Raw genomic sequence first — 27736 nt, forward strand, 5'->3', positions numbered from 1 at the left:
ATCAGATTCGAGACCCCGTAGAACGAGTGATCAGCTGGTTCTACTACAGACGCACTCCCTGGAACTCCGTTAAAATGTACGAGGTGACGGGAGAGTTTCAGAATCGCACCTTCTACACCAAGAACTTTGAGGAGTGCGTCCTAACTCACGATGTGGAATGTCGATATGACTACGGACTTATGTTTAAGGACGAGTTTGCCGATCACAAGCGTCAGAGCCTGTTCTTCTGCGGACACTCCCCCATTTGCGAGTAGGTTGTTTGATATCCGGGTAATCCGCAGTCTTAATGGTAAGGTTTCTCCACCCAAGACCCTTCAATACCCCGGCGGCCATTGCGAGGGCCAAGCAGAATGTAGAGCGAGATTTCTCAGTGGTTGGTTCCTGGGAGGATACGAATGTCACTTTGACAGTGCTCGAGCACTATATACCCCGATTCTTCAAAGGCAGCATGGAGCTGTACTATGGTAACGACCCTTGAACCTTCCTTCCCTGAGGTGCTAAGAAATACCTCTCTACATTCTACATTCCCATAGAACCCGATACCGGCCTGGCCTTTCAGAAGGAGAATATCAACCACTGGAAGCCGAGAGTTAGCGAGCGAATCAAGCAAATAATGCGGGCTAACTTCACCCAGGAATACGAATTTTATTATTTTTGCAAGCAGCGCTTGTATCGGCAATACTTTGCAATAAATAAGCACTTGCATTTCTGAGTATCAGCGTGCTCCTTTCGTTTTTCTATTAACAATTCTGTAGTTTAGTTTCTGCGAAGTCATTGGTTTGGTTCACTTTCTTGGAAGGAAGCGCACTTATTTCTTTCCCCATTTTCAAGCTGGAAAACTTGGACCCCGCCCATTTGAATAATACCCCCAAGGCGGAGCGCGATTTTATATTCTACAACCGCCTGGAAAAGACAGGAAGTCAGTCAATGACGCGCCTCATCAAACAGCTGGGTGATCGTCTTGGGTTTGAAACCTACAGAAACATAGTGCGACCCTCGAAGTCGATTACCGAATCCGAGGAGGACGAGAATGACCTGGTGGAGCAGCTCTTCGAACTGGGAGAACACGCGGTCTACGTGGAGCACGCCAATTGGGTCAACTTTACGAAGCACGAGAGTCCTCGTCCCATTTACATCAACATGATTCGCCATCCCATTCAGAAGGTGATTAGTGCCTACTACTACCAGCGCCATCCACTGATCTTCGCCCAGAGTTTGATGCGGAATCCCAATAAGCCAATGCAGAACAAGAAATTCTTTGACACCACCTTCAATGACTGCGTCAGAAATCGGGTGCGCCCGTATTGTGTTTTCGACGCCCACAATCCGTTCAACGGCGATTGGAGGAGGTTCTCCCTACATCTTTGTGGGAACTCGGAGATTTGCACGTAGGTCCTAGTCCTCTCAGAACAGAAATCAAACTATTATGCCGAATCCAAGTTGGCAAGGAATAGGCTATATTATCATCCTTAAATATCAAACTCATAAATTCCTTCTGTGCAATATTGAATGTGCATTTCTAACGTGCCTTCATTTAAAAGAACATATACCTATTTCTTTAAAACTTGGCCGTTGATTAGATAGGTATTCGGATTGTTCTAGCATATAAGGTCTTCTCATTCAGGCATTTCAACTCGGAAACTACCACCCAAATCGCCAAAATGAATGTGGAACGGGAGTACGCCGTTGTGGGTAGTTGGGAGGACACAAATGTGACATTGGCTGTGTTAGAAGCCTACATACCGCGGTATTTTACCGATGCCACAAAAGTCTACTACAGTATGTCAATCCCTTCCATTCAGGAAACCTCGGCTAACGTTAAACCTTCCATTCTAGCCAAGACTGAGAATTTTACTATAAACACGGTTTCGCATGACACTCATCTGGATAAGGATGTGGAGGAGTATCTGAAGAGCAGTTTCTCCTTCGAGATCGAGCTATATCTGTTTATCAAGCAGCGACTCTACAAACAGTATATAGCAGTGCATAAGAACGGACTTTAGTCGAATTAGTATTAAGTACCACGAGGTTTACAAATATCAAATGAATACAGACATTTGCCAAATGATTTATACACCTAAGTTCCAACTCGAGTCCTTTTCCCCTTCTTTCGCTACTAATCATTTCGGATGGCTTGGTTGCTTGAATTCACTCTCCACTCTGCCACCCATATCAGAAATTAATTCAGGGGTGACCAACGACCTTTGCAGATCCTTGAGCTTAGTCCTGATAAGCTGAACAATACCCCCAAGGCCGAGATTGACGTGTTGTTTTTCAATCGGGTGCCAAAGACCGGAAGTATGCAGCTGATCGAGCTTATGAGGCAGCTGGGGAAGGTCCATGATTACGAGGTGGAAAAGGATCCCCAAAACGGAGGAGTCATTCCCCTCCTCGAGACCGCCGAGCAGAGTGACTTGATCGATAATATAGTTAACCTCGAGGACGGGACCGTGTTCGCCAGCCACGTGAACTTCCTAAACTTTACCAAGCACGAGCAGCCCAGACCCATTTACGTCAACATGGTCCGGGATCCCGTGGAGAGGGTTATCAGCTGGTACTACTACATCCGAGCTCCGTGGGTCTTTGTTCCCGGGAGAAGGCGCAACAATCGCGAAATGCCCAACCCCAAATGGGTTAACACCGAATTCGAACAGTGTGTCACGAGTGGCGAAAAGGTGTGCACCTACATCGAGAATTCTCTACTGGAACATGTGGGCGATCATCGGCGACAAACCTTGTTCTTCTGCGGTCACAATGAGTTCCAGTGCACGTGAGTTAGGGTTGCATAGCCGCATTTTCTCTCAGTGATCCCTCGAACCCCTCTGTAGACCTTTCAATGCCCGTCTGCCCCTGCAATTGGCCAAAATGAATGTGGAACGGGAGTACTCAGTGGTGGGCACATGGGAGCACACGAATGAAACCCTTGCAGTCTTAGAGGCTTACGTGCCGCGCTATTTCGCAGATGCCTCCAAAATGTATTACTGTAAGTCTCGGAGGGAATTATATTGCGAGAGGAATATCTTCAAGATAAAGAAATACTTGGTAATCAGCGTATATACGAAAGGCGTCGAATACATTGAAAAACCAGTAGATTCTTAATGTTGGACATTTTCTCTTCTCAACTTCCTTTAGAAGGGAACAGATTTGTGAAAACTATTTATATTACAGCCGGCTTACATTCAGATAAGCAAAATGTTAACCCAATGAAGCCACATATTCCGCAGAACATTTTAGACATGGTTCGTCGGAATTTCACTCGGGAAATTGAATTTTATCAGTTTTGTCGCCAGCGGTTGCACAAACAGTACTTGGCCCTCAAGCTGAACGATCTCAAGCGAGTGGACAAGTCGTTGGCCAGGTTAAGTGAGGCCAAGGAAATGGCCATCAGCAACTAGACTACTTAGATATATTACAAAATAAATCAATAAAGATGAGAGGATAAACAATCTCAGAATCCTATCTCCCTTTATTTTCTTGGGTCTTCATCGTTTATTTCTTTATTATTCAGAAACTCCGGAAAAAATTGTTCCATTGCAAACAGATTAAAATCATCTAAAGGTCTTCTCTTCATCTAAACTATCGCTTTATAACCAAACCAAAAAACCTTAGATGTAAGTCCTTTCTCTTCGATCCTTCGCACACTACGGAACATCCTTTTAATCGCTTGAAATTCGGGCAGAATGGAATAGGTCGCTGCTTACTAACCAGGACTAGAAGCTCCCCATGTTATAGAATACCTATCATCTTTAGCTTCAACACCTGAGCGCAAATCGCCTCAACAACACAAAAAACGCGGAGATCGATGTGCTGTTTTTTAATCGTGCCGCCAAAGTCGGAAGTGAATCCATGCTGGAGCTCTTTATGGCGCTGGAAAAGTATAACGACGAGCTAGTACTGGAAAGACGTGGTCTCCACACCAAATCCGTTCGACAAATGGACAAAAAGCAAAGACGTGAGTCCGCCGAATTCGTTGCCGATCTGGAGGAGGGCACCATGTACATTGAGCACATCAATTGGCTTGACTTCGATGAATTCGACCTGCCCAAACCCATTTACATGAATTTGGTGCGCGACCCGGTGGAGAGGGTCATAAGTTGGTTCTTTTACGCTCGGAGTTCCTACAAGAATGCCATCGAGTACCGAAAGAGGCCCAATCAAAAAATAAAGCCCGAGTCCTGGTATAAGAAGAACTTCAATGAGTGTGTAAGGAGTGGAGACCCCGAGTGCCAGTATGTGCCCCACACGGTCAAGGACACGATTGCCAATTTTAAGAGGCAATCCTTATTTTACTGCGGTCATCACGATGATTGCCTGTAAGTAGATAGGGTTTATAAGGTTTCCCCAACACCGAGGGCTAAGCTAATAGTGATCTTTTAGACCCTTTAACTCACCAACTGCCGTGCAAATGGCCAAGGAGCACGTGGAAAGAGATTATGCTGTCGTGGGCAGCTGGGAGGACACGAATATAACCCTGACCGTTCTCGAGAACTATATTCCTCGCTTCTTTCGCGGTGCGAAGCTCATGTATGAAAGTAGGTCCCTTATCCAATTTCCAAGCCTGCGAATTTATATTGTATTCTCAATTCCCAAAACAGTGCATAATAACAAGATCACCAATCGCAACAAGAATAAACGCAAGCCGTTCATAGAACCCGAGGTCAAGGAGATGATTCGCAAGAACTTTACTAGCGAGTACGAGTTTTACTACTTCTGCAAGCAGCGTTTGTACAAACAGTATTTGGCACTTAATCTGAAGGAGTTGGAGGTGCATGGTCTTTTGAACTAGTTGAGTTGCAGTCCGACATTAGATTATAGTAGGTGATATATTGCGAACAAATCTTCACATTCAATAAACAGTAGTCAGTAAACCCGTAGACTAGACCCACACATTATTTACACCCTGAGCCCATATCTGTGTCTTATCGTTTGTTGTGTGACATAAACCCCACCCATGAAGCTTCTAAAACCCTTATCCCATACCCCCTCCCCAAACAGTTAGGTAGCCTAACACCTAGCCAACTGAACAATACAGCCAAGGCCGAAATGGATCGCCTGTTTTTCACGAGATGTGCGAAAGTGGGCAGCGAGTCGCTTGTGGAGTTTATGGAGCATCTGCAGGATATTAACAACTTCCAAGTGGATAAGTACGGAATGAACAAGAAATCGAAAAGGCAACTGAAACCACTGGCTCAGGCTGCGACTGCTGGTTATATCTATAACTTGGACGAGGGATCCGTCTACATAGAGCACATCCCTTGGATCGATTTCAACGACTACAATCTACCCAAGCCCATCTTTATAAACCTGGTTCGAGACCCAGTGGAGCGCATGATAAGCTGGTATTACTACGTCAGGAACTCCTACAGGAATGCCATTTTCTACCGCAACAATCCCCTGGCTCCTCTTAAGCCCACGGCCTGGTTCAAGAAGAGTTATAACGACTGCGTGAGGACTGGTGACCCCGAATGCCAGTATGTTCCTCTGGCTGTTCGCGATGTGGAGGGAAACTTCAAGAGACAGTCAATATTCTTCTGCGGTCACGATCAGGACTGTTTGTGAGTGCTGTAGAAGCAATCCATTGCGTTGTCAAGAGTAGCTCTCCTAATCGTAACCCTTTCCAGACCCTTCAATTCTCCCCTGGCTGTTCAGATAGCTAAACGTAGGGTCGAAACGGAATACGCAGTGGTGGGAACTTGGGAGGAGACCAACATAACTCTAACTGTTTTGGAGCACTATATACCACGTTATTTCGCTAGAGCTAAAATGATCTTTCACAGTAAGACCCCAATCAAGGTTATCCCAGAGCTGCTATTTTAAGAAATTCCTTTCCAGTGTATCAAAAGTCCCTACAGAATCGCAATCGCAACAACAGAAAGCCGCACGTGGATGCAGATGTCAGGGCCATGGTCAGGCGGAATTTCACCCATGAATACGACTTTTATTACTTCTGCAAACAGCGTCTTTATATGCAGTACATAGCCCTTAAACGAACGGAATTGGAACGGATGAATTTCCCCTAAATTCGTAGCATGAACTTTTAGTTTTTGACATAGTTTTTCTGTAGCTCGTTAATAAAGTACTCAATAGAAATGTTACTAACATGTAGAAATCATTAGGCATTTTGTGCGCAAACCTAAGACCATCCCATCTATATAAATCGCAGCTTGCTTCGCTGAGCAGTGAAAAGCTGAACAATACTCGGCACTCTAAGCTGGAGGTGATCTTCTTCAATCGCGGAGCCAAAGTCGGAAGTGAAGCTCTGATGGAACTCACTCAAACCATGGCTCCCTTTAATAACTTGACAGTGGTTACCCAAGGTCCATTGGCTATTATTTCCCGCACCCGATCCCCTAAAGAGCAAATGATACAGGCACTTTGGGTGACCGAATTGGAGCCAGGGACCATATACATAGAACATTGCAATTGGTTGGATTTCCAAAGATATCAGCTACCAAGACCCATCTACATCAACTTGGTTCGCGATCCCGTGGAGCGAATGATCAGTTGGTATTACTACGTGCGAAGTGGATATCGCAATGCCATCCACCATCGACGATTTCCCAACGCAACAATTAAGTCGGAGAAGTGGTTCAAAAAGAGTTACAACGATTGTGTTCGCAGTGGTGACCCCGAGTGTCAGTACGTGCCTGGAAGTATTAAAGAGTCGGTGGGTAATTATAAAAGACAAACCCTGTTCTTCTGCGGTCACAACAGAGAGTGTTTGTAAGTTGGGTTCGAAAAAGTAGTTTTTGTTAAAGAAAGGTGATGTAGAGAATACTTTTCAGACCCTTCGACTCCCAACGCGCCATTCAGCTGGCCAAATTGCACGTGGAGCGCGATTATGCAGTTGTAGGAACTTGGGAGGAGACAAACATAACTCTGACGGTGCTCGAAGCGTACATACCACGATTCTTCAAGGGAGTCAGGAATATCTTTGAGTGTAGGTTGCAAGTCGAGCTGTTTGAAATTGTTTTAAGGACTACTTGAACACTTTTGGGTTTGCCTGCTCCTGGGAAAATCATCCGTCTTAGTTAGTTACACCATTTACACTCCGATCCTCACCTCACTCATCTGTGTTTTGTCTCGGCCGTTTAATGCATTTAAAGCCCACAAAAGCCCTGAACTTCCCAGCTCGGACGGGTGACCCTCATGAATTTGAACAACACTCGATACGCCGGTTCTGAAATTGTGATCTTCAATCGACCAACCCGAGTAGACAGCGAGCAAATGGTTCCACTTTTCAGGCAACTGGCCGCCATGAATGACATAAATGTGGTTCTTAACGGACCTGTAAGAACGATGAATAGAACTCGAACTGAAAAGGAGCAACTAATCGAATCGGAGTGGGCCAATGAACTGGAGCGCGGATCGATCTATATGGCACACTCCAATTGGTTGGACTTCGAAAGCTTCGGATTCAAGAAACCCATCTATATTTCGCTCGTCAAGGATCCGATAGACCGGATGATCACAGATTTCTATAAACGAAGGTCTTGGGTGAAGAGAGCTATATATAGGCGTATGTATCCTGGTCGTCGGGAGCGACCAGACGAGTGGTACCAACAGAGTTTCAATGAGTGTGTGAGAAGTAGAAGTCCTGAGTGTCTCTTTGTCCAGCATGCCGTTGCAGATCCTATTCAGGACTTTAAAAGGCAGTCGCTTTACTTTTGCGGCAATGAAGCCGATTGCCTGTGAGTAATCTGAGACTTTGTTGACATATCCTTAAAGTACACCCCTCCATAGACCCTTTAATTCCCACCATGCTACGCAAATAGCGAAGCGAAGAGTGGAGAAAGAATATTCCGTGGTGGGCACTTGGGAAGAGAGGAATATAACCCTTACTGTGCTGGAAAAATACGTTCCCCGATTCTTCAATCACGCCCGATTTCTATATAAGTGTAGGTATTCCCAGGGGCTTGACTCAAAGTGTTCAGGTATCAGGAATCGAGAAAGCATCACGAGTCATGCAATTATCTCTTTCAGTGCACAGCAAAAGCATTCGAAATCGGAATCGCAATAATCGCAAGCCCCACATAGATGCAGATGTCAGGGAGATGGTAAGACGGAACTTTACCAACGAATATGAGTTCTACTACTTCTGCAAGCAGCGTTTGTATAAGCAATATTTGGCCCTTCAACTAGAGAATAATCTTCACTAAAAATTCTTGATCACAAATCACCAAATAAAAAATTTAAACCGCTATATTATTTAAATTGCATTAGCTAAGTAAGAAGTGACTCCATATGAACAGGAATAAAAAATCTTCTAATTGAGGTTTATTATTAGTTCTCCATATGAACAGGAATATAAAATCTTTTGGGGGACTCTCCTCAAAAACTGTTTCTTTCGAATTGAGGTTTATTTTTCGTACAGGGTCGCAAAATCAAGTTCTCTTCTGTAATTCTTATTTAGACCGAGTACATTTACATAGTACCAAATGCATATCAAACACCAAGGACCTGAAGGTAAATTGGATGAATCCATATAGATTACTAATTATTTATCTAGAATCCATTTCTTATAACTACTTTAAACTCTAACCAGATGTCCTCCCTAAACGTGCGGGATCTTAATAATACCCGCAAGGCACAAATGGAGCTGGTATTTTTCAATCGGGTTCCCAAAGTGGGAAGTCAGACGTTCATGGAGCTCCTCCGTCGACTTTCCGAGCGCAACAATTTTCAGTTCCACCGCGATGCAGTCCAGAAGGTGGAGACAATCCGCTTGGCCGAGGATCAGCAGCAGGAAATGGCCGAGGTTATCAGTGAGCTTCCGGAACCCTCGGTCTTCATCAAGCATGTGTGCTTCACCAACTTTACCAAATTCAACCTCCCAAGGCCAATTTACCTAAATGTGGTCCGGGATCCCGTGGAGCGGGTGATCAGTTGGTTCTACTACGTGAGGGCTCCGTGGTACTTCGTGGAGCGCAAAGCTGCTTTCCCGGACCTACCGTTGCCCCATCCCGCTTGGCTTAAAAAGGATTTCGAAACATGTGTCCTCAATGGCGACCAGGAGTGCACCTATACTCAAGGAGTTACCGTGGAGGGAATCGGCGATCATCGCAGGCAGAGCCTATTCTTCTGCGGACACGACTACGAATGCACGTAAGTTTTTCAACTTCCTTCCTAATATTTTAATTAAGAAGAGGTTTCTATACAACTTCTAGACCCTTCAACACTGTGGGAGCCCTGGAACGAGCCAAATTTGCCGTAGAACAGCAGTACGCGGTTGTTGGAGTGCTGGAGGACCTGAACACCACGTTGTCTGTACTTGAAAAATATGTACCACGGTTCTTTGAGGGCGTCCGAGATATTTATGCAAGTAAGTTGATAGAGCTTGTCAAGGAAAAATTAACAACATTGAAACTAGAATCGAATGAAATTAGAAAAAATAAATAAAAATAAAACAGAGTTTTAAGACTTCAAAAAACAATAAATTCTATATTTTCGGCCTTGTTCAATGCATTTGTTTTCTTTTCATAGTACAATGTAGTACAATGCTGAAATAAAAAACAGACTGTACGCCCAAAGACTTAAGTACTCAAAGCTATAAAGCCACTTGTGAATTATACAATTTGTAACACTTCCCATGGCTTTCTGTGAACTTGACAAAATTGAACTACAAAAATCTTTATGAGACACATTCCTAACTCATGTTCCCATTCCCCTTTTAGCCAGCGCAGAGTACTTGACGAAGATAAACAAGAACAACTTCAAGCCGCCGGTCAGCGAGCATGTAAAGGATATAGTGCGTCGGAACTTCACGAACGAGATAGAGTTCTATCAATTCTGCCGCCAGAGACTCCACAAACAATATCTGGCTGCTCACTTACCACAGCGGATTATCACAGACTCAGCACATTTGCCAGGCCTGATTGGCAATTAAAGGGTGATCTTTACAAATCACGAACAAATGTAGCAACAAATATGATAAACAAAATCGTACTCGGACCTGTAGTCAGCTAAGTTCCCATTATTGTTTTCTCTTGTGTATATTTCAAAGCGGTTATCAAAAATATGACAAATCCATCTTATATTTATATAGATTAGTAAGTACCTTATTTTATAAAGACCTGAGTTTGAATTGTGATGTCTTCAAGTGAACTGTTGAAATTTTTGTTTTAGTATTTTAACTTTAAGTCGATTATGATAAACAATGTATAAACTAATAAATGAATATTTTAAGAACACATGTCTTTCCACTGATTTTAACTGTTAGTGAACACAAGAAATAAAAATATAATACATTTAATAACTAAAAAAATCAACGACCTGTATCAGGCTATTCTGGATAACAAAATGTGAATGGCATTAAGAGTGGTCGCACTACAAACGCAACCGTTGAGTACTTTTACATCATTTCATGAAATACAGTTTATTAAATATATGAATACGAGGGAAAAAAAACAATAACATACGTTTGGTTGACGACTTTAACATGAACTATTCTCTTGTGGATGTTTCTACTCTAACTTAAAGCACTTGTTGACTATCGTCGGGCTTACACATGGAGTAATTGGACGCTTCTTGCTGAAATAAAAAGAATTAACTCATGATCTTTATTTATCAAAGTGAGATATGTATACCGCTTATTGCCAAAGAAAGCGAAAGCCTCTGCGCACTTCATAAGCTCCCAAGGTCCAGGTATAATCCTGTGCACCCGTATGATGTCCGATCCGGAACAATCGTTGCTTGGGACTTCTACAATTCGTTGAAGTTCCTTTACATATCTCGATTTGGGATCCCTTTGAATTACATTCCAAACATAATCGTCGCTCAATTCCAGCCACTTTTTATCCTTTGAGCGAATGTTTAATAGTTCCGGAGCCATACGTTGTACTGCATTGGCAAAAATAACGTCCACGGCGCAAGTTAGCGGATATTGATAAGCCTTTATGTGGAGGAGCGATCGCGCCTCGAACAAGCGATATACGCGATGATAGTCTGCGTAACGATACTCGATGCGTTGTCCATCAGGTGATATGCGAGCCTGAAGAAATACATCATCAAAATCCATCTCCGCAGAGTTGAGAATTTGCAGGCGATTGTTATCACGCCGTAGATAATCCCATTTATCCACGTCCAACCCGCAGCGACGATTATGCACAATATCAAAGATGTAGGTATGTCCCAGCATGGGAAACGGCAGCGTCTCACTGCATCCCAATATCAAAGCCTTTATCAATTGAACACCCCGCCCACCACCATCGTCTCTTAAGAAGACCAGCTCCGGATTAAGGGCATCCTGGAAAATTGTATCCACACAGGCCATTGCGTTTTCCTCGTGCTACAAAAGAAACGGGGAATAACAGTTGACCACCTCAGGAATTGGTAGACGTTACTACTTACATCAAATTCATGATGCGTTGCCAACTCCCAAGCATGTGACATTGGCCCGTGTCCAATGTCGTGAAGGAGGGCGGCTATCTCCACCGCCTGACGACACCAGTCCGGAAGCTTAGGCTCGTAATGCGAATTGCGTTCGATGGCCCTTAGGTGATCCTGCGAGCTTTTGTAGGCTCTGCGACATAAAATTAAAATAAAATTAAAATTAAGATACAATAGTACAATAGTACTTCTGTTATAGGTTACCCAAGGCAATGATCGTATCGCGTGTGATCGGCCTTCTTATCGATGGCCCACGGAATGAGACCCAATTGCTTAACATGTTTAAGGCGCTGGAAGAGTGGGTGCTTAACAATCTCTTGGATATGGCTCGGCAGTTCGATTACACCGTGAACCTCATCCTCAATAAGCATCTGAAAGAAATAAACATTTAAAAAGGTGAAATACTATTCAAATTAAAAGAAACTTGTTGAAAGAGCCATATCCTATGATTTCTCTTCCTGCCCAAAGAGAGCCAAATATTTAAAAGCATTCAGTACTCGTTTAACCCTTTGCTTTTTACTGTAAGCTATAACAATTGAGTACATTATATGTGGGCCGAGGCTGAGATAAGCATTTCATTTAGGAACATCAAAGAAGTAAAGTTAGCTGCCACTACCACCGCCACTGCTACCACCACTGCTGCCACCACTGCTGCCACCACTGCTTCCTCCACTGGTGCTTCCACCGTCGTTGGAGTTCCAATTCAGGCACATGGAGACTATAAAGAGACTTAGGCCTATAATGTCCGGAACTAGCCCCATGGCGGCCATAATACATTCCTGTCTCTCGAACTGACTATCAATCATCGGGCGGATGTTTCGGATGAGCGAAACACTACGGAAGATGATGATTTGAAAATGATTTATACAAAATAGATCGGTCTTACCAATATGGAAGCGTTAGCATTTGGGCTGCTGCATATAAAGTTATTAAAACAATATTGCTTGCAGCCTTCCTAAAAATCAGTAAGTTAACGTAAATCAAGGCTGCAATAGCTAGCTTCCCATCTTGCGTCAACAAATAAGCGGCATTATTGTTTAATAAGACAACTAAAGCTGCTGTTATCAATGCTACAACCGTTACGATCTGCAATATTAAATCTTAAATCCATCCACATTGTTACAAATACTTATTTCTCACGGTCACCGGGCGGAGTTCCAAACGATGGTTATTTGACCTCTTCAATGGATCTTGACGCGGAACATCGCTTCCCAGAGGAGGTGGCAAAATAAAGTTAGCAGAAATTCTCATTTTTATCAGCCTGTCGACAATGTACGAGTATGTGCTGTGTGTTTTGTGGACTTTGTTTTAAATCAGGGTAAGACTTAAAAAGATGGGCTACTTTAATTTATAAAATTTGAAAAAAAAATCTAGGGATTGGTTACGATCATATTCCTAATCTTTGTCAACAATTTCAGCAACCAAAGCACAAACAATTACAAGTACTTGTACGTCCACTTTTAAATTTGCAGTCAAAATTAATCCAACTATTCGCACGGAATATATCAGGAACTGCAAATATTTATTCGTTTAAACAGTGTTAGTAATAGTTTTTAGGTCGTACATTTTCTTGTTTAATAATTATTATGAGAGAAACGCAAGTTCTTTTGCAGAAAACCTGTTTCAACCACAAACCACGACGTTCTTGGTAACTGCACCTTTATCAACGATCAAACTAGAACTGGATCTCTATAGTTTGGTACATATAAGCTCTGTCTTCGCCATATCCCACAAATATGACAAATTTTCTAGAACTCGAACGAAATCAAGTTTTTCCAACACTTGTTTCTCTGCTAAAACTGCGTCGCATATAGTTAAAATAATTTTATGTTATTCTAAGACAAGGGCAAACAGTATTAATTCGATTTAAAAAACAAATTAAATAATACAAACTTTTATATTTTGGATAAGTTTAAACGATTCCGGATTGCAAGCAATCTATTTTTCCAAACCCATATTGTTCGCGCCCCTTTTTCAGCCTATGTAGTCATTAAATTTCCAAATAAATTGGTTATCGTATGCTTTTGTTTAGAAGAAGGAACATAACAGCGCTCAGATAATAAACACGACAACACAAATGCCATGGCTTGTTAATTCAAGCGTATATAACTATTTATTTTACAAAATGTGCGAGATCGAGGCATTACGCTATTACTAACTAACGACTCTTCAATTGATCTCACGCAATGTGCAAAGTTTAGTAGGTCAAGTGAAATCAGTGCGCTTTTTCTGCCAGTGCAAACAGCTGTCTACGATCAGCTGTCAGCGTTACCTGGCAACCAATAACATAACGGTCAACTCACCGATTGGCGTGGTTGTTGTTGTGCGTGGTGTCCATGCTGCTGTTGTTGTTGCTGGGCAAGCTGGAGCTTTGAGTTATTTGGTTCAAGAGAAAGGGGAAGGGGAGGGCAGCGCCGTCGCTGCGCGGGGGAGTGAATTACAGCGCTGGCTGACATGCTAATTGGATTCCTGTTAATCGACAATCCACGTCCGAAGCAAAACCGAAAATGCGAGCAGCACGACGTCTTGAAAGCTGTCTTCCCGCCGACTTGTGCGAATATCTTACTTCCGGGGATTTGTTTCACATTTTATAGGGAACTCCGATTCGTCAAGCAAAACGCACGCAACTGTTAATTTGGAGATGGGTGGGCACAGCTGATTGCAGTTATCGACCAGGGATGCGGGGAAAGCTGTGCAGTAATGGCGCCGATTTCAAACGGCAAAGCTAATCAATTTGTGTTCTTGTTAATGCCTAAAGTAATAAAAATAAGTGCTTGTGCCCTTCTATACGAATTTTATTGCCCAATGCCATAGTAAAATTATCTGTAAAGCAAAATCCATACAGAGAACAAAACCAACAAACAAAACTCTTTGCTTTTTATGCATTTTTTATATTGCTGAGTTGAAATCAAGAGATGTCAATAATATAGATTTAACAATATTTATGAAATTAAATCTGTACGTGCCACATATGAAAATAAAATAATTAGTTTGTGCAAGAAACAAGTCCAAACAGCGCCACCTATGTGGAGGGCGGCGAAACCAAGCTCAATGGTTTGTGACCCCGCTTTTTAGATCTCTGACAAAGCTCATATATCGATACGAATAGAGTACAGTCCCTAAAATTCAGTATGGCAGCGCCCTGCATAATTAGAAATGGATACGGCAGCGCCCTAAATTCCCAGGAAGTAGAATTGAAATATGCTATATTCTTAGAAATTAATATGGCAACTTCACCTCTCCTGAAAATTCAGTTGAACTACCAAAAAAAGTTTTTATGTAAGAAAGGCATTATTTTTATCAGTTTTAGCTAAAGATTTGTTTCTCATGATTTAGGTTTTCTGTTATTCTTTTAAAGTTCGTAAAGCTTATTTAATTTTTTTAAATTTAACATTTACTTTTATATCTTCCGCTTAAGAGAAATGTTATTTGGAATACAATACCAAATAGATAATACTTTTTAAAATATACATAATGAAAATAATGCAAAACAAATACATTTTTTAGGGATTCTAACCATATTGGTTCAATTCTTTAATTTACAAGTTATTTATAGGTAATATGAAAATAAATGATTTAATTTTGAAAATACGAACTTTAGAAAACATCTGCACCTACATAGGTGCACTAAAAAGCCTTGGAAAAATAAAATGACTTCATACTTTTTTAAAGCTGACTAATTACACACCCGAATTTCAAAATTAAATTGCAGCTAATTAAATGTCATGTGATAATCAAAGCCGATTTAAACCGAATGAAAGGTGGCTCCCATTCTTTCCACATCAGAATCTGCGGGGATATTTTCTAGGGGGAGGTGGGAGGGCTGGCACGTGGCTCACTTAGCGTGGAAATTGCTTTTGCTGAGAGCGCCGTCGCACTGAAATGAAAGCGAAAGTTGCCGCTGACCTACAGATGAAAGTAGCACATCGAAGAGAAATGTTCAGGAAAGGAGAGGGTAGCATATTCGAGAAAAAGACAATGCTTCTTTGTATCTGTATCTGTACCCGTATCTGTATCTGCAGCCCACATATATAAGTTCAATTAAGTTGCATTGCTCTTTCTGCATCCTCTCGTTGCATTCTCCCGGCAGTCAACGCACTTAAAAAATAACAGAGAGCATATCCGATTTGCACTAAGATACATTTGTATCAGTGCCTCAGTTTATCGAGAGTGCGTAAGTGAAGTAGACAACCCCACATAGGTAAACGAAAAATTGACAGGAACGAAAGCAATTAATAAAACAATGAAACGAAAGCAAACATTCGACATACAATTTTGATATGCAAATATAAACAAAAAAGAGGAAATTTCAAAAAAAGCCGGCTCCGCACTTGACCGAGTAAAGCGATAAAGAGAACCTATATTGAGAGATATCACTGGGAGAAATAAAGAGCGTAGTCCAAACGCAAACAAATGCTGCACAGTGGTAACTTGCTCGATATGAAATAGTTTTTGTGAAAATCCATCCTTCTTTCTAATTCAAATGTTTTACAATTTGTTAGATATATATTTCAAAGGCCATATCTTACTAATAAATAAATTTATTGTATGCACCAAAAACAGAAATTCTTATCAGTTTAAATTTAAAGCCAATTTAGAAGCCAATAAATATATTTTGATTATCTTCGGGTTAGGGAACTATTTAAACATAATTTCTTTGTTTAAATTAACTTTATTTTTTTAAAAATAAACCTTCTTCTTGGCTCTATATTCTCTTAATTTATAAATACGACATGTTTCAAGTGACAAGTTTTCAAGTCGACGACCACCGTCCAGTACTTGAAAAGTGCTCTCTCCAGCGTTTGCCTCTCTCTAATCGTTGGCTTCAGCGCCGTGCTATCTAACCACCCAGACGCCACCCACCGAGAGTGGTGAGATGGTGAGAACGAGAGCGAAAGTGGGGCCCGAAAGGTTGCAACTTTCGGCGAGACTTGCCTCAGTTGCCACACGACAGGAGGGCCAAACGGGCGACTTGGGAGGCACAAGACGCGGGCACCGTCTAAACTCGTATCCGTCAGATACGCGGATAGCCAAAATTAATAGTAATAATCAAACCGCTGCGTGAAATAGCCCCCCATTCACCATTCACCATTCACCCGCACCCGAAAGCACCTCCTCTCTGATTTTGCAAAAAATAAATAATAAGCACGAATTATTCTCGAAAATCGTTGTATCTGTGTATCGGAGAACCGAAAAGAGGCCGTCGTTTGGCGCTCTCGCATCTCAGCTGCCAGTGGGCGAAAGACGCAACTGCTGCGACCTTGCAATGCCCTTGAATGACACTCTTATTGCGACCAAGTCGCCAACGTTGCCACTCCAACGGGCGCTGCTGCCACGGCTGCCACTCAGCGCTGGCAAAAATACACATAATTATTAATAATAACACAATAATAGTAGCTTTATCACAGAAAAACATAACAGAACGCTGCGCCGAATAAAAGTGAAAATTTTATTGAAGTCGAAGAACTTTCGCGTGCCTTCGTGAAAGCCGAAAACGGAAAGCCCCGACGGATTTGACATCAAAGCTTTAACCCAAACCACAAGATGTGCTAAAATAATTCGAAATAATTGACCATTAAAAGTATTCCCGCCCAAATAAGGAAATTCTATCAAATTAAAGCAAACATATCCGCGATCCGAAATCTGAAATAATCTGAAATAAGTGTTATCTAACTGCGCCCCTGGCGGCCTGTGCGTGTGTGTGTGCGGCGAGTGAAAGTGAAAGTTCTCGGCAGCGAATATCCTTCGGTAACCTTTCACCATCATTGGGTCACCTCCTCCGGCATCGCAGCCTAAACGACGGCAGGGCACGCGAATACGTACCTACAGGCCCACCAGCGTATATAGTAAATATACCTATATAGCCAAAATCGGTGTATGTGGGCGATATTTATGCCACGACTTTTGACAAGCAATTCTTTTTATTGCTTCGCCGACGAGCGCGAGTAGAACGCTGGCAAAGGCCAAAAAGGGAACGCCTTGGAACCATATTAAAACATCAGGTGGGTAAACCATAATTACTCGGAGGATTTCCATTCATTAGTGACATAATGAAGCGCGTGTTTTATACAAAACATTGCGTGCTGGTTCGGTGTTCCTGATACAATTAAGTACGTCCAACTGATGATGCTGCAATTAGCTTGCTCGTCTATCCATCAGATACAATTGACATTGGATTTGCCACTTAAAGTCACAGCATCATATGTTGAAGTGGACATGGAGTTTTCTCGATTTAATAGCGACTCTAGCTAATCTTAAAAGTCAGATCAAGTTCAATGAAGTGCAAGTTCAGGCAGTTCAAGAAATTTATCACACAATTTATTTACAATCAATTACTCGAGCATTAAGATGATAAACCGGTTTCAGTTATACTGGTCAATACACATGCTAGATTTTCGCGTTTGGGACTCAGTTAGTTATAGTCTTAGTTATATAATACTGAATCAAATATTATAATTTCACAACAATCTGTATTTAATACACACTCTATGCTGAAGATTTTGTTATACACAAAACACTTATAAAACAAATTCTAGAATAACTACTTTTCCTTAATACATATCGTGGACTAGAAAAATTCTATGAGCTGTTTTTCTTGTCAGCCTCAAACAAAAGAAAACAATTCGAATCTCGTTATCACAGTAATCAAAACAAGCAATTCCCCGGTCCCCAACAATAACCATAAAAAGAAAAGCGAGAGCCAGTGGAAAGCGCAAGTGTCCCTACCAGAGTATCTCTGTATCGGTAACATAGTTTTCAGAACGGCGCAAGCGTTTTTCCAGTTCGTTTTGCCTTTCACGGTGCTTGGCTTTGGCTTTGTTTGCTTTTGACATTTCTTTCGGTAGCAATGTCATACAAATATAAATAAAAGAATCCACGCGCTGCCGAAAAGCAAAAAATGAGTGTGGAAACCACCCACATCCGAGCACACGCACTGACACACACGCCTTGTATCTTGTATCTGATAGATAGGAAAAATTACTGAAGGCAAATTAGCGCTTCAAACGAGGCTCGTGTAATCCACTTGTATTTTATATTGATTGCGGTGGAGTTCACATCATCGATTTTTTTGGTTGCCTTTTACGATTCCAAATCCGAATACCCGGGATTGAGCCACATGCGCCTGTCCAAATTTCAGCTAATTCCCCATTAATATTATATATTATTAATTTCGGTTTATTTATAAATAAAGAAGCCAGTCAGCTGTTGTGGTTTGTTGATGGGTAGAACACGTATCTTTTGGGTTCTTTTTAAAGGCGCGGGCGGCACTTGCCGGTCTGAAAAAATTGGCCGGAATAGAATTTATGCTAATGATATATGCGACACTGAATGACAGCGGAAAATTGTCTCTAATTATATTTTTTAGTTCCTAGAGCTGCGCATTTCTAGTGGCAGTATATAATATTCGGAGAAAATATTCGAAATATTTTTAAAGAAATTTGATGTAGTATTAAATTAGCTCTAATTTTATCTTATTGGGGATCCCGAAAATTTATGATTTTAAAAGTAATTCTTAATAATTGTTCTTTAATAAAAACACCTCGATAAACAATAACATTAACAGTTTTGAAGTATCTACCGGTAACGATAAGATTATTCGGTTATCACTACTCTTCATGTTCGTAATTAATTGCCAGTTTAGACTAATTCTCTGAGCATATTGACTTTGTAGAACAGTTCAATGATCCGCTTAGCAATCTTATCTCCTCCGGCTCCTCCTGTCATCCATCAATCCAACTCAAGTGGCTTAGTTCTGCCAAATCAGAATTACAAACTATACCGCCGCCAAATCCGCATGCAAACAAATTAGTTGCCTAATCTTATGCTTGGCCAACAAATGCAAAGTCCCGTCCACTGATTACGATCCCGTAGAATGGCCAATTCTGGCATTCGCACATATGTATGTTCATATATACGGTCCCTCAATCACAGCGGGTGGGTCTGGAGGGTTTTCCAAAGCCCACAAGCCCACAAGCCTTAATTGACAGCAAATATTGAACGCTGATAGTTTATCTGCGGGTAACACGGTAGATATGGCTAAAGCAATACGTTACAGTACTTACCAATTTATTGCAGCAACGGAAGTCCGTTGGCTGAACTGCTCGATTAGCGTTGGAGGAAAGTGGAATGCTAAGTTACTTAAAGCTTTTGTAGTTTCCTAATTTATTGTATTATAAAATGACAAGCTCGAAACTCATGTACGATTTTCAAGAGTTTGTTTATAAATCCTATACAACAAAAGTAACTTTAAAACCAAATTATTAGAATGTGTGTTATGACTAGTTTGGCCACATTTTGTAATGCTCTCTGTGGGAGAAGGGCACTTCAAAGAGCAGTTAGCTAAGACTAAGATACAGATAGACCAACCGAGGCTGCGACGTCACTGATCACGAGCATCTGTCTTTAGTGGCGGCTGCCTGGCAGTATCGGGAGTCGGACAGATTGTAGGATTGCAGATACAGCGGCATATTTACAGATACAGATACCGATTCAGATACCCATTCAGATTTGAATTCGCATTCCCGAGGAGGCGGATGCGGATGCGGGGTGAATGCAATCTGCTTGAGGGCAGTGTTTGGCTGCGATATGCGATTTCGCTCCGCACCGCTCCGCCGCACTGCGCTTCAATTTCGATTCGATTCGATCCCATCGCATCCCATCCCATCCCATCCGATCCGATCCGATCCCATCCGATCCGTTCGGATTTCGCCTTATCAATCAGGGTGGATTTGCTGAATGCCAAAAACACAACAAAAAGATCGGTGGGTAGTCAGTGCACGCCCGACACCGTGACGCTGCAGACGTGGTGCAGTTCGAGTGGTTTTCGGTGGCTTTCGGTGGTTTTTTCGTACTGGCTCGAGGTCTTTTAGACTTGCAATACCCCCAGCTATCATAATTCCAAGCGGAGATTCGTGGGGTGAACCGACCGGTTATATCATCGCCGTCTAGTGTAGGTGGAAAATCGACGAGGAGTTCACTTGTGAGAGCGGCGTTCGCGGAGATCGTGGGGTTCGCGGGTCAATTCTGATTGCTATAAATAAAACTGCAAATTCGTTATCACGCCTCATAATCGGGACGCCGCCGCAGCATGATTAAGTGTTCCACACACCGCACCACCCAACCACCCAACCACCCTTACCACCCTAAACACCATAACCACCCACTCACCCACCCATCGCCCAGTGGCAAATATCATGTGTGGTTCAGGTGATAAGCCGGTGACCGGCATTGAAACCACAGTGCCAGTCGGTAGGCCTGGAAACATCTAATCGAACTGCTTTAGTGGTGTGAACAGCTAATGGCGCATCTATCTCTGGACCAGTGACTAACTAATTGACATGACAAATGCAACTGCGAGATGCGGCCGATAAGATTGTCTGTCAATAATACTCGTAGCACCTGAAGGGCTTGTAAACAGTGCAAATCTTTCTATTTCGAGTGATTTTCAGTTTAATAATAAAGTTCTGATTGATACTAAATATATTGCTTATGTCTGCCAAATGTCAGCTTAAATGTGCAAATTTTGTCAAATATAACTATGTAACTTATTAGTTCAATTTCTCGATCTCATCATTCGTATATGTAATTTTAAATGATGTTCTTTTCTGTATTTTTGGTTTTTTGTAAGCCATTCAATAGCTTAAAAAACACTATAGATGTTGATGACAATAGATGCAAACATTTATTTGATAATACATTTTTATTTTACCTAATTTCGGCAGTGCGAAAATTATTTTGAAAAATACTGTTTGCCCATAATCACTTACTATCTTTTTTTAAAACGCCTATTAAATGTTATAGAAACGTGTTCAAAACCCTATAAAATTTGTTAGTAAAATAGTTGTAGAATACAATACTTTTCTTGTCATTTTTGATTATATATTTAAGTTATTATTAAGGGGATCACTTTGACTTTCTGTACAATATCGGCACCTCAACAGCACCTTGACTTCGTTTTCCAAACATCCACTGTGAACCAATCAAGCATAATTCAAATAACTTTTTTATTGCGTGAGCCGTTGGGGTGTCCACTTTAATATCAATTCCGTACATTTTCCCCAATTTAATTCAATTAAGCGGCTTTATGGGTTTCTCTTGAGTCAGTGCGTACACTTGAGTCAACTACTTGAAGCAAAGGAAACATTTTCACTTACGCAGTTACCGTCAAAACGAGGCGTAAATTCACCAAGCAAATTTACCAAAATTGCGAGAATCGCAAATAAAACATATGTATAAGAGGAAAAACGGAAATGTTACTTTGGCCATAAAATAAAAGTCACAGACATATTTTTTCTTAGATTTTATTTATAGATTTTGTGTTCATGATATTTATTTTCATTTATTTTTGCTGTGCATATATTTTATTTATAAAATGCGAGCTCGAGACGCTGCACCAGCAATTTTTACGGGACTATAGAATATTCTAAACAAAAGTGAGACTAAGTGTTAAATTAGAACATATAAATAATTCTACCTTTTAACTATAGAAATTGAAAATATTCAGAATTGTTTCTTAGCTTTGCAAATACGTAAGCGACACCAATTCTAAAGAGTTGGATTTTTTATGTATGCATTCGGTTTTGTAATGCCTTTCTTGACCCAACGTCATTAGCGCCCAAAACGCATTTAGGCTATTGGCCCAAAGCCAAAAGAGTATTCCACCCATCTGTACGCCGAAAAATGTTTAATAAAGGTACTGAGTTGCAAGGGAAGCCTGTGAATCATGAGATATCTGCCATAAGTGGCACCACCTCATCTCTAGTGGCATCTGCATATGTTACATTACTTAAGCTGCAAGGGGACCTGCATTCTTCACTTTAAACTTAGAGAAATTTTAAAAGAGATCGGCATCTCGACCTCCTTAATCGATCGATTGTCAGACGCTCGTTTGTTTATTTAAAATCTTTGTCGACGCCATTTGGCGAGGCAAGAAATGTCAGTTTTTTACTTTTTTTAATCATTTTACTGCTTAATTAAATTTCCTATGCATGCTGCCAAAGATAAAAAGTAAAATACATAAAACGAAAAGGGACGGAAAATCGAAGCAGACAAAAAGAAATGCCGCGAGAGTTCAAGGCCAATTGACTTTGTCTCCTCTTGATTGGCGCATCTAATTTTCAAAATAAAAGCTCTGATGTCTTTATTGGGCGGCACCACCTCTCCCACTCCCAATTAACACGCCTTCTCGCTCTCATCAAACACATCCATCGGTGGGCGTGGCTTGGCTTTGCACCTGATCAAAGGTAATGCACGTGCAGCCACCGCAAAATGAAAACAATAACATTGCCATCTGCCAAGAGCAAGGCGGAGAGGTGTTAACAATTTGTTATGGTCACCCGGTTCATCGGGCGTTTCATCGATGCATTTGTCGGACAATATATCACGGGTTTTCCTCACCTGACTATTAAGAATAATCGGGTCTTGGCGCTCTTAAATGGGTCTCATATAAGTAGGCTTGAAAAGCATTTGGAAGCTGGAAGGATCACTATGCTTTCCGACTTACAAATAGCTTATGTATATTTGAACAAAATCTCAAAGAGAATCGATCTAGGTTATCTAGTGTCCGTCCGTCTGCCTGCTTAACTGTCCGTCCGTATAAACGTGAGATCTCGGAAAGTGTAAAGGCCAAAAAAGCAGTTTCTCCACTCCTCCTGTTCAGGTTTGTTTTGAAATTTTGCACACATAAGCGTTGAAATATTTATGAAATATTTCTTTAAAGTGTATTAAAGGGTATTGAACAACCTCGGGAGTAATAGTGTTCCATGTTTATCGAAGATCCTTTAGCTGAGTAATAGGAATAAATACCATGTAAAGGCTTTTTGTCCACCTTATTCTATATTAAATATTGTTTGCGAAATTAAACACATTTTGGCCAGCCAGAACAAATTAAAACGAAGAATTCTTTCAATAGTCTATTTAAATTTTAATGACAACCAACTAAATCAAATGAAAGACACAGGCAACGAAAGAGAAATGAAAAATGCTCTGAGGATAATAAAAGCATATATACTGCAAATGATGATATTTTCCCAGCTGTTTTAAAATGCCACCGGGAACATGGGTAAAGCGAAAAGGGAAAGTGATGGAGAACAACATTTCGTGTGAATTTATTTGTTTACTTAAAAATTGCTCATCCCGTTTCAATATATCACTCACGTCACACATCCCGTTGGTTCTATACTTGCAGATATTCCGCAGATCGGACGTAAATGAACGATCCCGGCGATATACCACTGACACACACGAGCACTCCGGACAGCAGGCCGCCCTGCAGCATCATCTCCATCATACCCACCATAGGGATGTCCTCATGTCGCGGAAGAGCCGAGGCATTCGCACGGAGTCTGTCCTCCAAGCTGCGCACCTTGGGATCCCAGGTGAATACGTGCGATCCTAATGGGGAAGTAGATCGTTAATTATATGGGTGGAGATGCTACTTGGCAATATTATTTATTACATTATATAAATTCTAAACTAATTGAGCATTCCACTCCGCAGACAACCGAGGAAGGCGAGGGCAACGCGGAGGACGAGCCAATCATAAATGGAACCAGCACGAACACGTGGGTCAACTCCCACGACTCGGAGCAGACGGTGACGGACCTGCAGCCACTGCGCCATGAGTCCGACTCCTTCTTCGACTTCGACTGCGAGCTGGAGTCGCCGGGGAGTCCTGTGGACGAGTGCGAGTACCTGCGCCTGATCGAAACTGCCTCGAATACGCCGCACAACTCCACGGCGGAGTCGGGCTATGCCTGCGCTTCAATGGCCAGCAGCCACAGTAGCAGCAATGATGGTCCGTACTTCGACGCATCCGCATCCGCTTCCACATCCACAGCTGCAGCTGCCCAGGACCAGACGCTGCCAGCCTCGGAACTCAAGGAGTATGTGAACACACTGCAACTGAACGGAAGGCATGGACTAACCAATGGAGTGCAGGAGGAACAGCCAGCTGGCCAGGATGCGGTGCAGGAGGACGAGGCCTTCTTGCAGGCGCAGATCCTCAGTGAGCTCCAGAAGCACAGCTTCAGTTTGAGGGAGGTGGAGCAGACAAAGAACGAGGAGGTTAAGCTCAGCAATGGGCATCTCGGGGAGGTGGAGGAGCTGGAACTGAAGGAAGTCCTGGACGTAGCTGGTACTACAAACAGAGCTCCACCGGTGATCGCTGCTCCGGAAGAAGAGGAAATCTGCCCTGACAGAACCGAAGAGGAATCACCTAATGAAAGAGTTCAAAAAGAAAGCTCCCAGGAAAGGGTGCTAGAAGAAACCCCATTCGAAGGAGTTCAAGATGAATCCCTAAATGACAGAGTCCAAGAGGACGCGTCCGATGAAAGGGTTCAAGAGGAAACGTCCGACGATACAGTTCACGGGAAATCCTCCCACACATCAGCCACAGAATCCATCCTCACCGAGGAAACCTTCCCGGAGAGATCCCCAGAGGAAAGCAGGATTGATGAACTCTCGCCCGACAGTGGTGTGGATGAAACAGACAAATCGGCCAGTAATCTCACCGTAAACGTGGACCTGGCCCAAATTGAACAGGCCAAACAGGATGCCACCGAGGCTGTGGAGAAAAGTTGTGCCCCCAGTCGGGGTACCACAGTCGATACCACTGATGATGAAGACGACTGTAGACCCCAGCGCATCCGGCGTTGTTCCTCCCTAAAAACGGGAAAGACTCCACCCGGAACTCCGGGTCGCAAGAAGATCGTAAGGTTCGCCGATGTCCTTGGCCTGGATCTGGCCGATGTGAAGACCTTCCTGGACGAGATACCCACCATACCGAAGTCGGCGTTTGAGGACCTGGAGATCCTAGAGTCGGAGCCGCCCCTTCAGCTTGGCCCCAAGTCCGACAAGCTACTGATGCCTCTGTTCCAGCAGCCAGGAGGCCTGCCCAAGTTCCTCGATGCGGTCCGGGAAAAGCAGGTGTCCCTGGAGAACGCAGCCGTGACAGACAACATCAACCAGACGATATCCGGATCGGTGCGCGTGCGCAATCTGGACTTTCACAAGTCCGTGCACATAAGGTACTCGCTGGACGGATGGAGGAGCTACGCCGACCTGCAGGCCAACTACGTGGAGAACTCCTGCGATGGCTTCTCCGACATCTTCACCTTCGTGCTGTTCGGGAACTCGCTGCACGTGGGCCAGAGGCTGGAGTTCGCCGTAAGGTTCCAGTGCAAGGGCCAACAGTTCTGGGACAACAACTACGGGGCCAACTACTGCTTCCAGTGTTTGCCCAGCTCGACACATACCGCCGGCGGCACCACGGCATCGCCTCCGTCTGTGGCGACTGGCGCCGTATCCACCGGCCATGGTGCCAGTCTGGTCGGAATGCTAAGCCCCACGGCGGGCGATGCGTGGTGCAGCTCCTTCTACTAACTGGTGGCGATGGGCCCGCACTTAAGGCACTGGCATCCCGTCTAGAATCCATCCCCCCTCCATGCCCAATCCAACGACACGACACCAAGATCTGGGAAAGTTTCCGGGCCTTGACGTGGTGTCTACGTCCCAGTAAGAAATCAAATCCAAGCAGTCCCAAATGGCCGCCCAGTCAGAGATCACAGATCAGAATACCAACCTTCATGGGGCTAGCTCTTCTTTGGGGTGATTGGATTGTTCGCTAGAAAATCCATATGGAACCAGGTATTTTTTTGGCAATTCTTTACGTTACGTATCAAGATCTGAAACTAAGTTGGAATGACATTTTCAGTCAAAGGCAGATTAAGATTGGATATTTTGCAACTTAACAGCTGATTTAAGCAAGAACTATCGTACGAAATGTCAAGAAATTACATTACCCCCGCAAGAATATTTCGGTCCCCGCACATCGATAAATCGAACCACCCCACCCTTTCAAGGAAGGCAAACATTGTTTATATTTTTATAGAATGGAAAAGATTGAAGGGTTAGTGAAAGGGAGAGAAGAGGAGCTGAAAGAGCACCACAAAACCTAGAGAATCAAACCAGAGTAGTGCGAACAAGAACAAAAGCCAGCAAGGTTCGAATGAATCCCAAAGATAGTTGTTAGTCGTATGTTATAAGAAGAGCAAGTGATAACAAACTCAAACTCAGATCAGTTTCTTCAATGTCTTCTTCTGTTTTTAGTTACTTTCCCAATTTTTATTTGGTTTGTTCCTAGGTTTGTTTGTTGCGAAAGCGATTGCCGGTTGGATCGGGTTTATAAGATTGTGATTCTGCCAGATAATGTAATTTGAAAAAATCCGTTTTGTGAAAAGATTAATTCCCCTTAATCTTAGTTCAGCAGCAGTTTTGAAAAGTTTCTCTGTGGGCGTCAGTCCACATTGTGAAATATGAGTTTTGCACCATTTTCATACGTTTTGTTCGGTAAAAGCAGATCACTTTTAGCCTTGCTTAGGTCCGTTAGAACACAGAGACCATGTCAAAAGTTAACTACAACTAACCAACATCCAATATCTAGTCAACTCGAGTTTACTTTTGCTACCTTTTGACTATTTACAGTCCAAAGGATATACTCTCATCCCATGATATTTGTAGCCCGATCGGCAATACCCTTTCGACCATCAGACAGAACAGACAAACCTTAACTTTTATTTCTCTTGAATGTTGATATTCTTGTAATGTTTGATTTTTGATATGCTTTAATTTTAATTTAAACGATTTAAATATTTTCTATGTATATGTTGATGCGTAATACATCTATCGTAATATTATATAAATATATATACAAAATAAAATAAATATAAACTTTAGTTATTCCTTTTCTGTTTATTCTTTCAATTATCTATGTTTTTTCTGAATAATATTCTGAATAAATACAATTCGAGCTCTTCTTATCCACACCAGAACCTGAAATAGCCTATATCAGGGATAAACAAGCGAATACCTACTTATAACAATTAATTGCAAACGCAACTACCTCAAGGTTTTCCGACCGAAAACACGAAAAAGAGAGAATAATAGTTAAACAAAGTACATATATGATTAAACAAAGAAACTATTGAAAACTATTAAATATGTTTATTGCATAGCAAACATGTGTAAAACTAAAGCAAAACAAAAACAACAAATAAAACGAACTTTAAAAGTTACAACTATTTACATATGTATGTTAACACAGCAGAAACTTCACAAACATTACTAAAGTCCCCCGAATCCAAATGACTTAGACTGAAGCGTGAGTATTTCGCGAGATACGCGAAAAGTGTTATGAGATCTGCCCAAAACCTGTTGATTTGTTGAGGTTTGTGTGGGCGGGGCTTTTGTCAGCATGAGTTCCACTTCACACTAACAAAAGAATAATAAAGAACCCAAAATAAAATGAAATTGTGAACAGACATTTCTAGCATGTCTCGAAAGTGTTTTC

General features: G+C 42.2%; 8 protein-coding genes across 14 annotated transcripts in view; 6 read left to right on the plus strand and 2 right to left on the minus strand.

The window, feature by feature from the left end:
* LOC6539441 (heparan sulfate 2-O-sulfotransferase pipe) overlaps positions 1 to 10190 on the plus strand; it is a 41288-nt gene extending 31098 nt beyond the window's left edge. Inside the window, exons 4-6 of one of the 6 annotated variants that reach the window (XM_039374774.2) lie at positions 4996 to 5555; positions 5622 to 5776; positions 5833 to 6095. In XM_039374774.2, the coding sequence (XP_039230708.1) occupies positions 4996 to 5555; positions 5622 to 5776; positions 5833 to 6020 (903 nt within the window). In that variant the 3' untranslated portion in view covers positions 6021 to 6095. Of the gene's footprint in view, positions 1 to 5; positions 251 to 309; positions 503 to 533; positions 748 to 2210; positions 2783 to 3750; positions 4324 to 4995; positions 5556 to 5621; positions 5777 to 5832; positions 6096 to 8545; positions 9106 to 9167; positions 9323 to 9674 lie in introns of those variants that run through there. The other 5 variants (XM_039374775.1, XM_039374772.2, XM_039374777.2 and 2 more) reach the window with 5 other exon arrangements.
* LOC26535813 (heparan sulfate 2-O-sulfotransferase pipe) lies at positions 1435 to 2081 on the plus strand. The gene is made up of 2 exons (XM_015195466.3): positions 1435 to 1779; positions 1837 to 2081. Exons 1-2 carry the CDS (start codon positions 1662 to 1664, stop codon positions 2001 to 2003), a joined length of 285 nt encoding a protein of 94 aa, XP_015050952.1. The 5' UTR covers positions 1435 to 1661; the 3' UTR covers positions 2004 to 2081.
* On the plus strand, positions 2866 to 3459 carry LOC6534957 (heparan sulfate 2-O-sulfotransferase pipe). Its single transcript, XM_015195469.3, has 2 exons — positions 2866 to 2983; positions 3169 to 3459. The coding sequence occupies exons 1-2, from the start codon at positions 2866 to 2868 to the stop codon at positions 3393 to 3395; spliced, it is 345 nt and encodes a 114-aa protein (XP_015050955.2). The 3' UTR covers positions 3396 to 3459.
* Positions 4406 to 4874, plus strand: LOC26534783 (heparan sulfate 2-O-sulfotransferase pipe-like). The gene has a single exon (XM_015195470.3). It carries the CDS (start codon positions 4406 to 4408, stop codon positions 4784 to 4786), a length of 381 nt encoding a protein of 126 aa, XP_015050956.2. The 3' UTR covers positions 4787 to 4874.
* On the plus strand, positions 6113 to 8274 carry LOC6539439 (heparan sulfate 2-O-sulfotransferase pipe; the record flags this gene model as incomplete). Its single annotated transcript, XM_002086295.3, has 3 exons — positions 6113 to 6723; positions 6786 to 6940; positions 7984 to 8274. Coding segments are annotated over 3 exons (942 nt in total), but the record flags the coding sequence as incomplete, so codon positions are not given.
* Positions 9974 to 14028, minus strand: LOC6539440 (deoxynucleoside triphosphate triphosphohydrolase SAMHD1). Its single transcript, XM_039374771.2, has 5 exons — positions 13692 to 14028; positions 11593 to 11759; positions 11350 to 11521; positions 10587 to 11287; positions 9974 to 10530 (listed from the first exon to the last, which is right to left on the minus strand). The coding sequence occupies exons 1-5, from the start codon at positions 13842 to 13844 to the stop codon at positions 10464 to 10466; spliced, it is 1260 nt and encodes a 419-aa protein (XP_039230705.1). The 5' UTR covers positions 13845 to 14028; the 3' UTR covers positions 9974 to 10463.
* Positions 11883 to 12733, minus strand: LOC6534959. The gene is made up of 3 exons (XM_015195473.3): positions 12529 to 12733; positions 12275 to 12474; positions 11883 to 12222 (listed from the first exon to the last, which is right to left on the minus strand). The coding sequence occupies exons 1-3, from the start codon at positions 12637 to 12639 to the stop codon at positions 11991 to 11993; spliced, it is 543 nt and encodes a 180-aa protein (XP_015050959.1). The 5' UTR covers positions 12640 to 12733; the 3' UTR covers positions 11883 to 11990.
* Positions 14029 to 16338: 2310 nt separating the features above from the next.
* Positions 16339 to 27728, plus strand: LOC6539445 (glycogen-binding subunit 76A). Of its 2 annotated transcripts, none has more exons than XM_015189655.3 (3): positions 16339 to 17390; positions 23576 to 23765; positions 23887 to 27728. In XM_015189655.3, exons 2-3 carry the CDS (start codon positions 23598 to 23600, stop codon positions 25768 to 25770), a joined length of 2052 nt encoding a protein of 683 aa, XP_015045141.2. In that variant the 5' UTR covers positions 16339 to 17390; positions 23576 to 23597; the 3' UTR covers positions 25771 to 27728. The 2 variants fall into 2 exon arrangements, with proteins under 2 accessions (XP_015045141.2, XP_002086335.2); XM_002086299.4 differs by lacking the exon at positions 16339 to 17390 and adding an exon at positions 20169 to 20338.
* The last annotated feature ends 8 nt before the right edge of the window (positions 27729 to 27736 follow it).

Source organism: Drosophila yakuba, chromosome 3L (genome assembly GCF_016746365.2).
Source record: "Drosophila yakuba strain Tai18E2 chromosome 3L, Prin_Dyak_Tai18E2_2.1, whole genome shotgun sequence".
NCBI lineage: Eukaryota > Metazoa > Arthropoda > Insecta > Diptera > Drosophilidae > Drosophila > Drosophila yakuba.

Bases quoted from the DNA above. Each gene is read 5' to 3' on its own strand.
- LOC26535813 (XM_015195466.3), top strand. From the start codon at position 1,662: ATGAATGTGGAACGGGAGTACGCCGTTGTGGGTAGTTGGGAGGACACA. The intron at 1,780-1,836 runs GTATGTCAATCC...CTTCCATTCTAG, and splicing joins TGCCACAAAAGTCTACTACA to CCAAGACTGAGAATTTTACT.
- LOC6534957 (XM_015195469.3), top strand. From the start codon at position 2,866: ATGAATGTGGAACGGGAGTACTCAGTGGTGGGCACATGGGAGCACACG. The intron at 2,984-3,168 runs GTAAGTCTCGGA...TTTATATTACAG, and splicing joins TGCCTCCAAAATGTATTACT to CCGGCTTACATTCAGATAAG.
- LOC26534783 (XM_015195470.3), top strand. From the start codon at position 4,406: ATGGCCAAGGAGCACGTGGAAAGAGATTATGCTGTCGTGGGCAGCTGG.
- LOC6534959 (XM_015195473.3), bottom strand. From the start codon at position 12,639: ATGAGAATTTCTGCTAACTTTATTTTGCCACCTCCTCTGGGAAGCGAT. The intron at 12,475-12,528 runs GTGAGAAATAAG...TTAATATTGCAG, and splicing joins TGGAACTCCGCCCGGTGACC to ATCGTAACGGTTGTAGCATT. The intron at 12,223-12,274 runs GTAAGACCGATC...CATCTTCCGTAG, and splicing joins ATGCTAACGCTTCCATATTG to TGTTTCGCTCATCCGAAACA.
- LOC6539440 (XM_039374771.2), bottom strand. From the start codon at position 13,844: ATGTCAGCCAGCGCTGTAATTCACTCCCCCGCGCAGCGACGGCGCTGC. The intron at 11,522-11,592 runs GTAACCTATAAC...TTTATGTCGCAG, and splicing joins CGATACGATCATTGCCTTGG to AGCCTACAAAAGCTCGCAGG. The intron at 11,288-11,349 runs GTAAGTAGTAAC...TTTCTTTTGTAG, and splicing joins CAACGCATCATGAATTTGAT to CACGAGGAAAACGCAATGGC.
- LOC6539445 (XM_015189655.3), top strand. From the start codon at position 23,598: ATGAACGATCCCGGCGATATACCACTGACACACACGAGCACTCCGGAC. The intron at 23,766-23,886 runs GTGAATACGTGC...TCCACTCCGCAG, and splicing joins TGCGCACCTTGGGATCCCAG to ACAACCGAGGAAGGCGAGGG.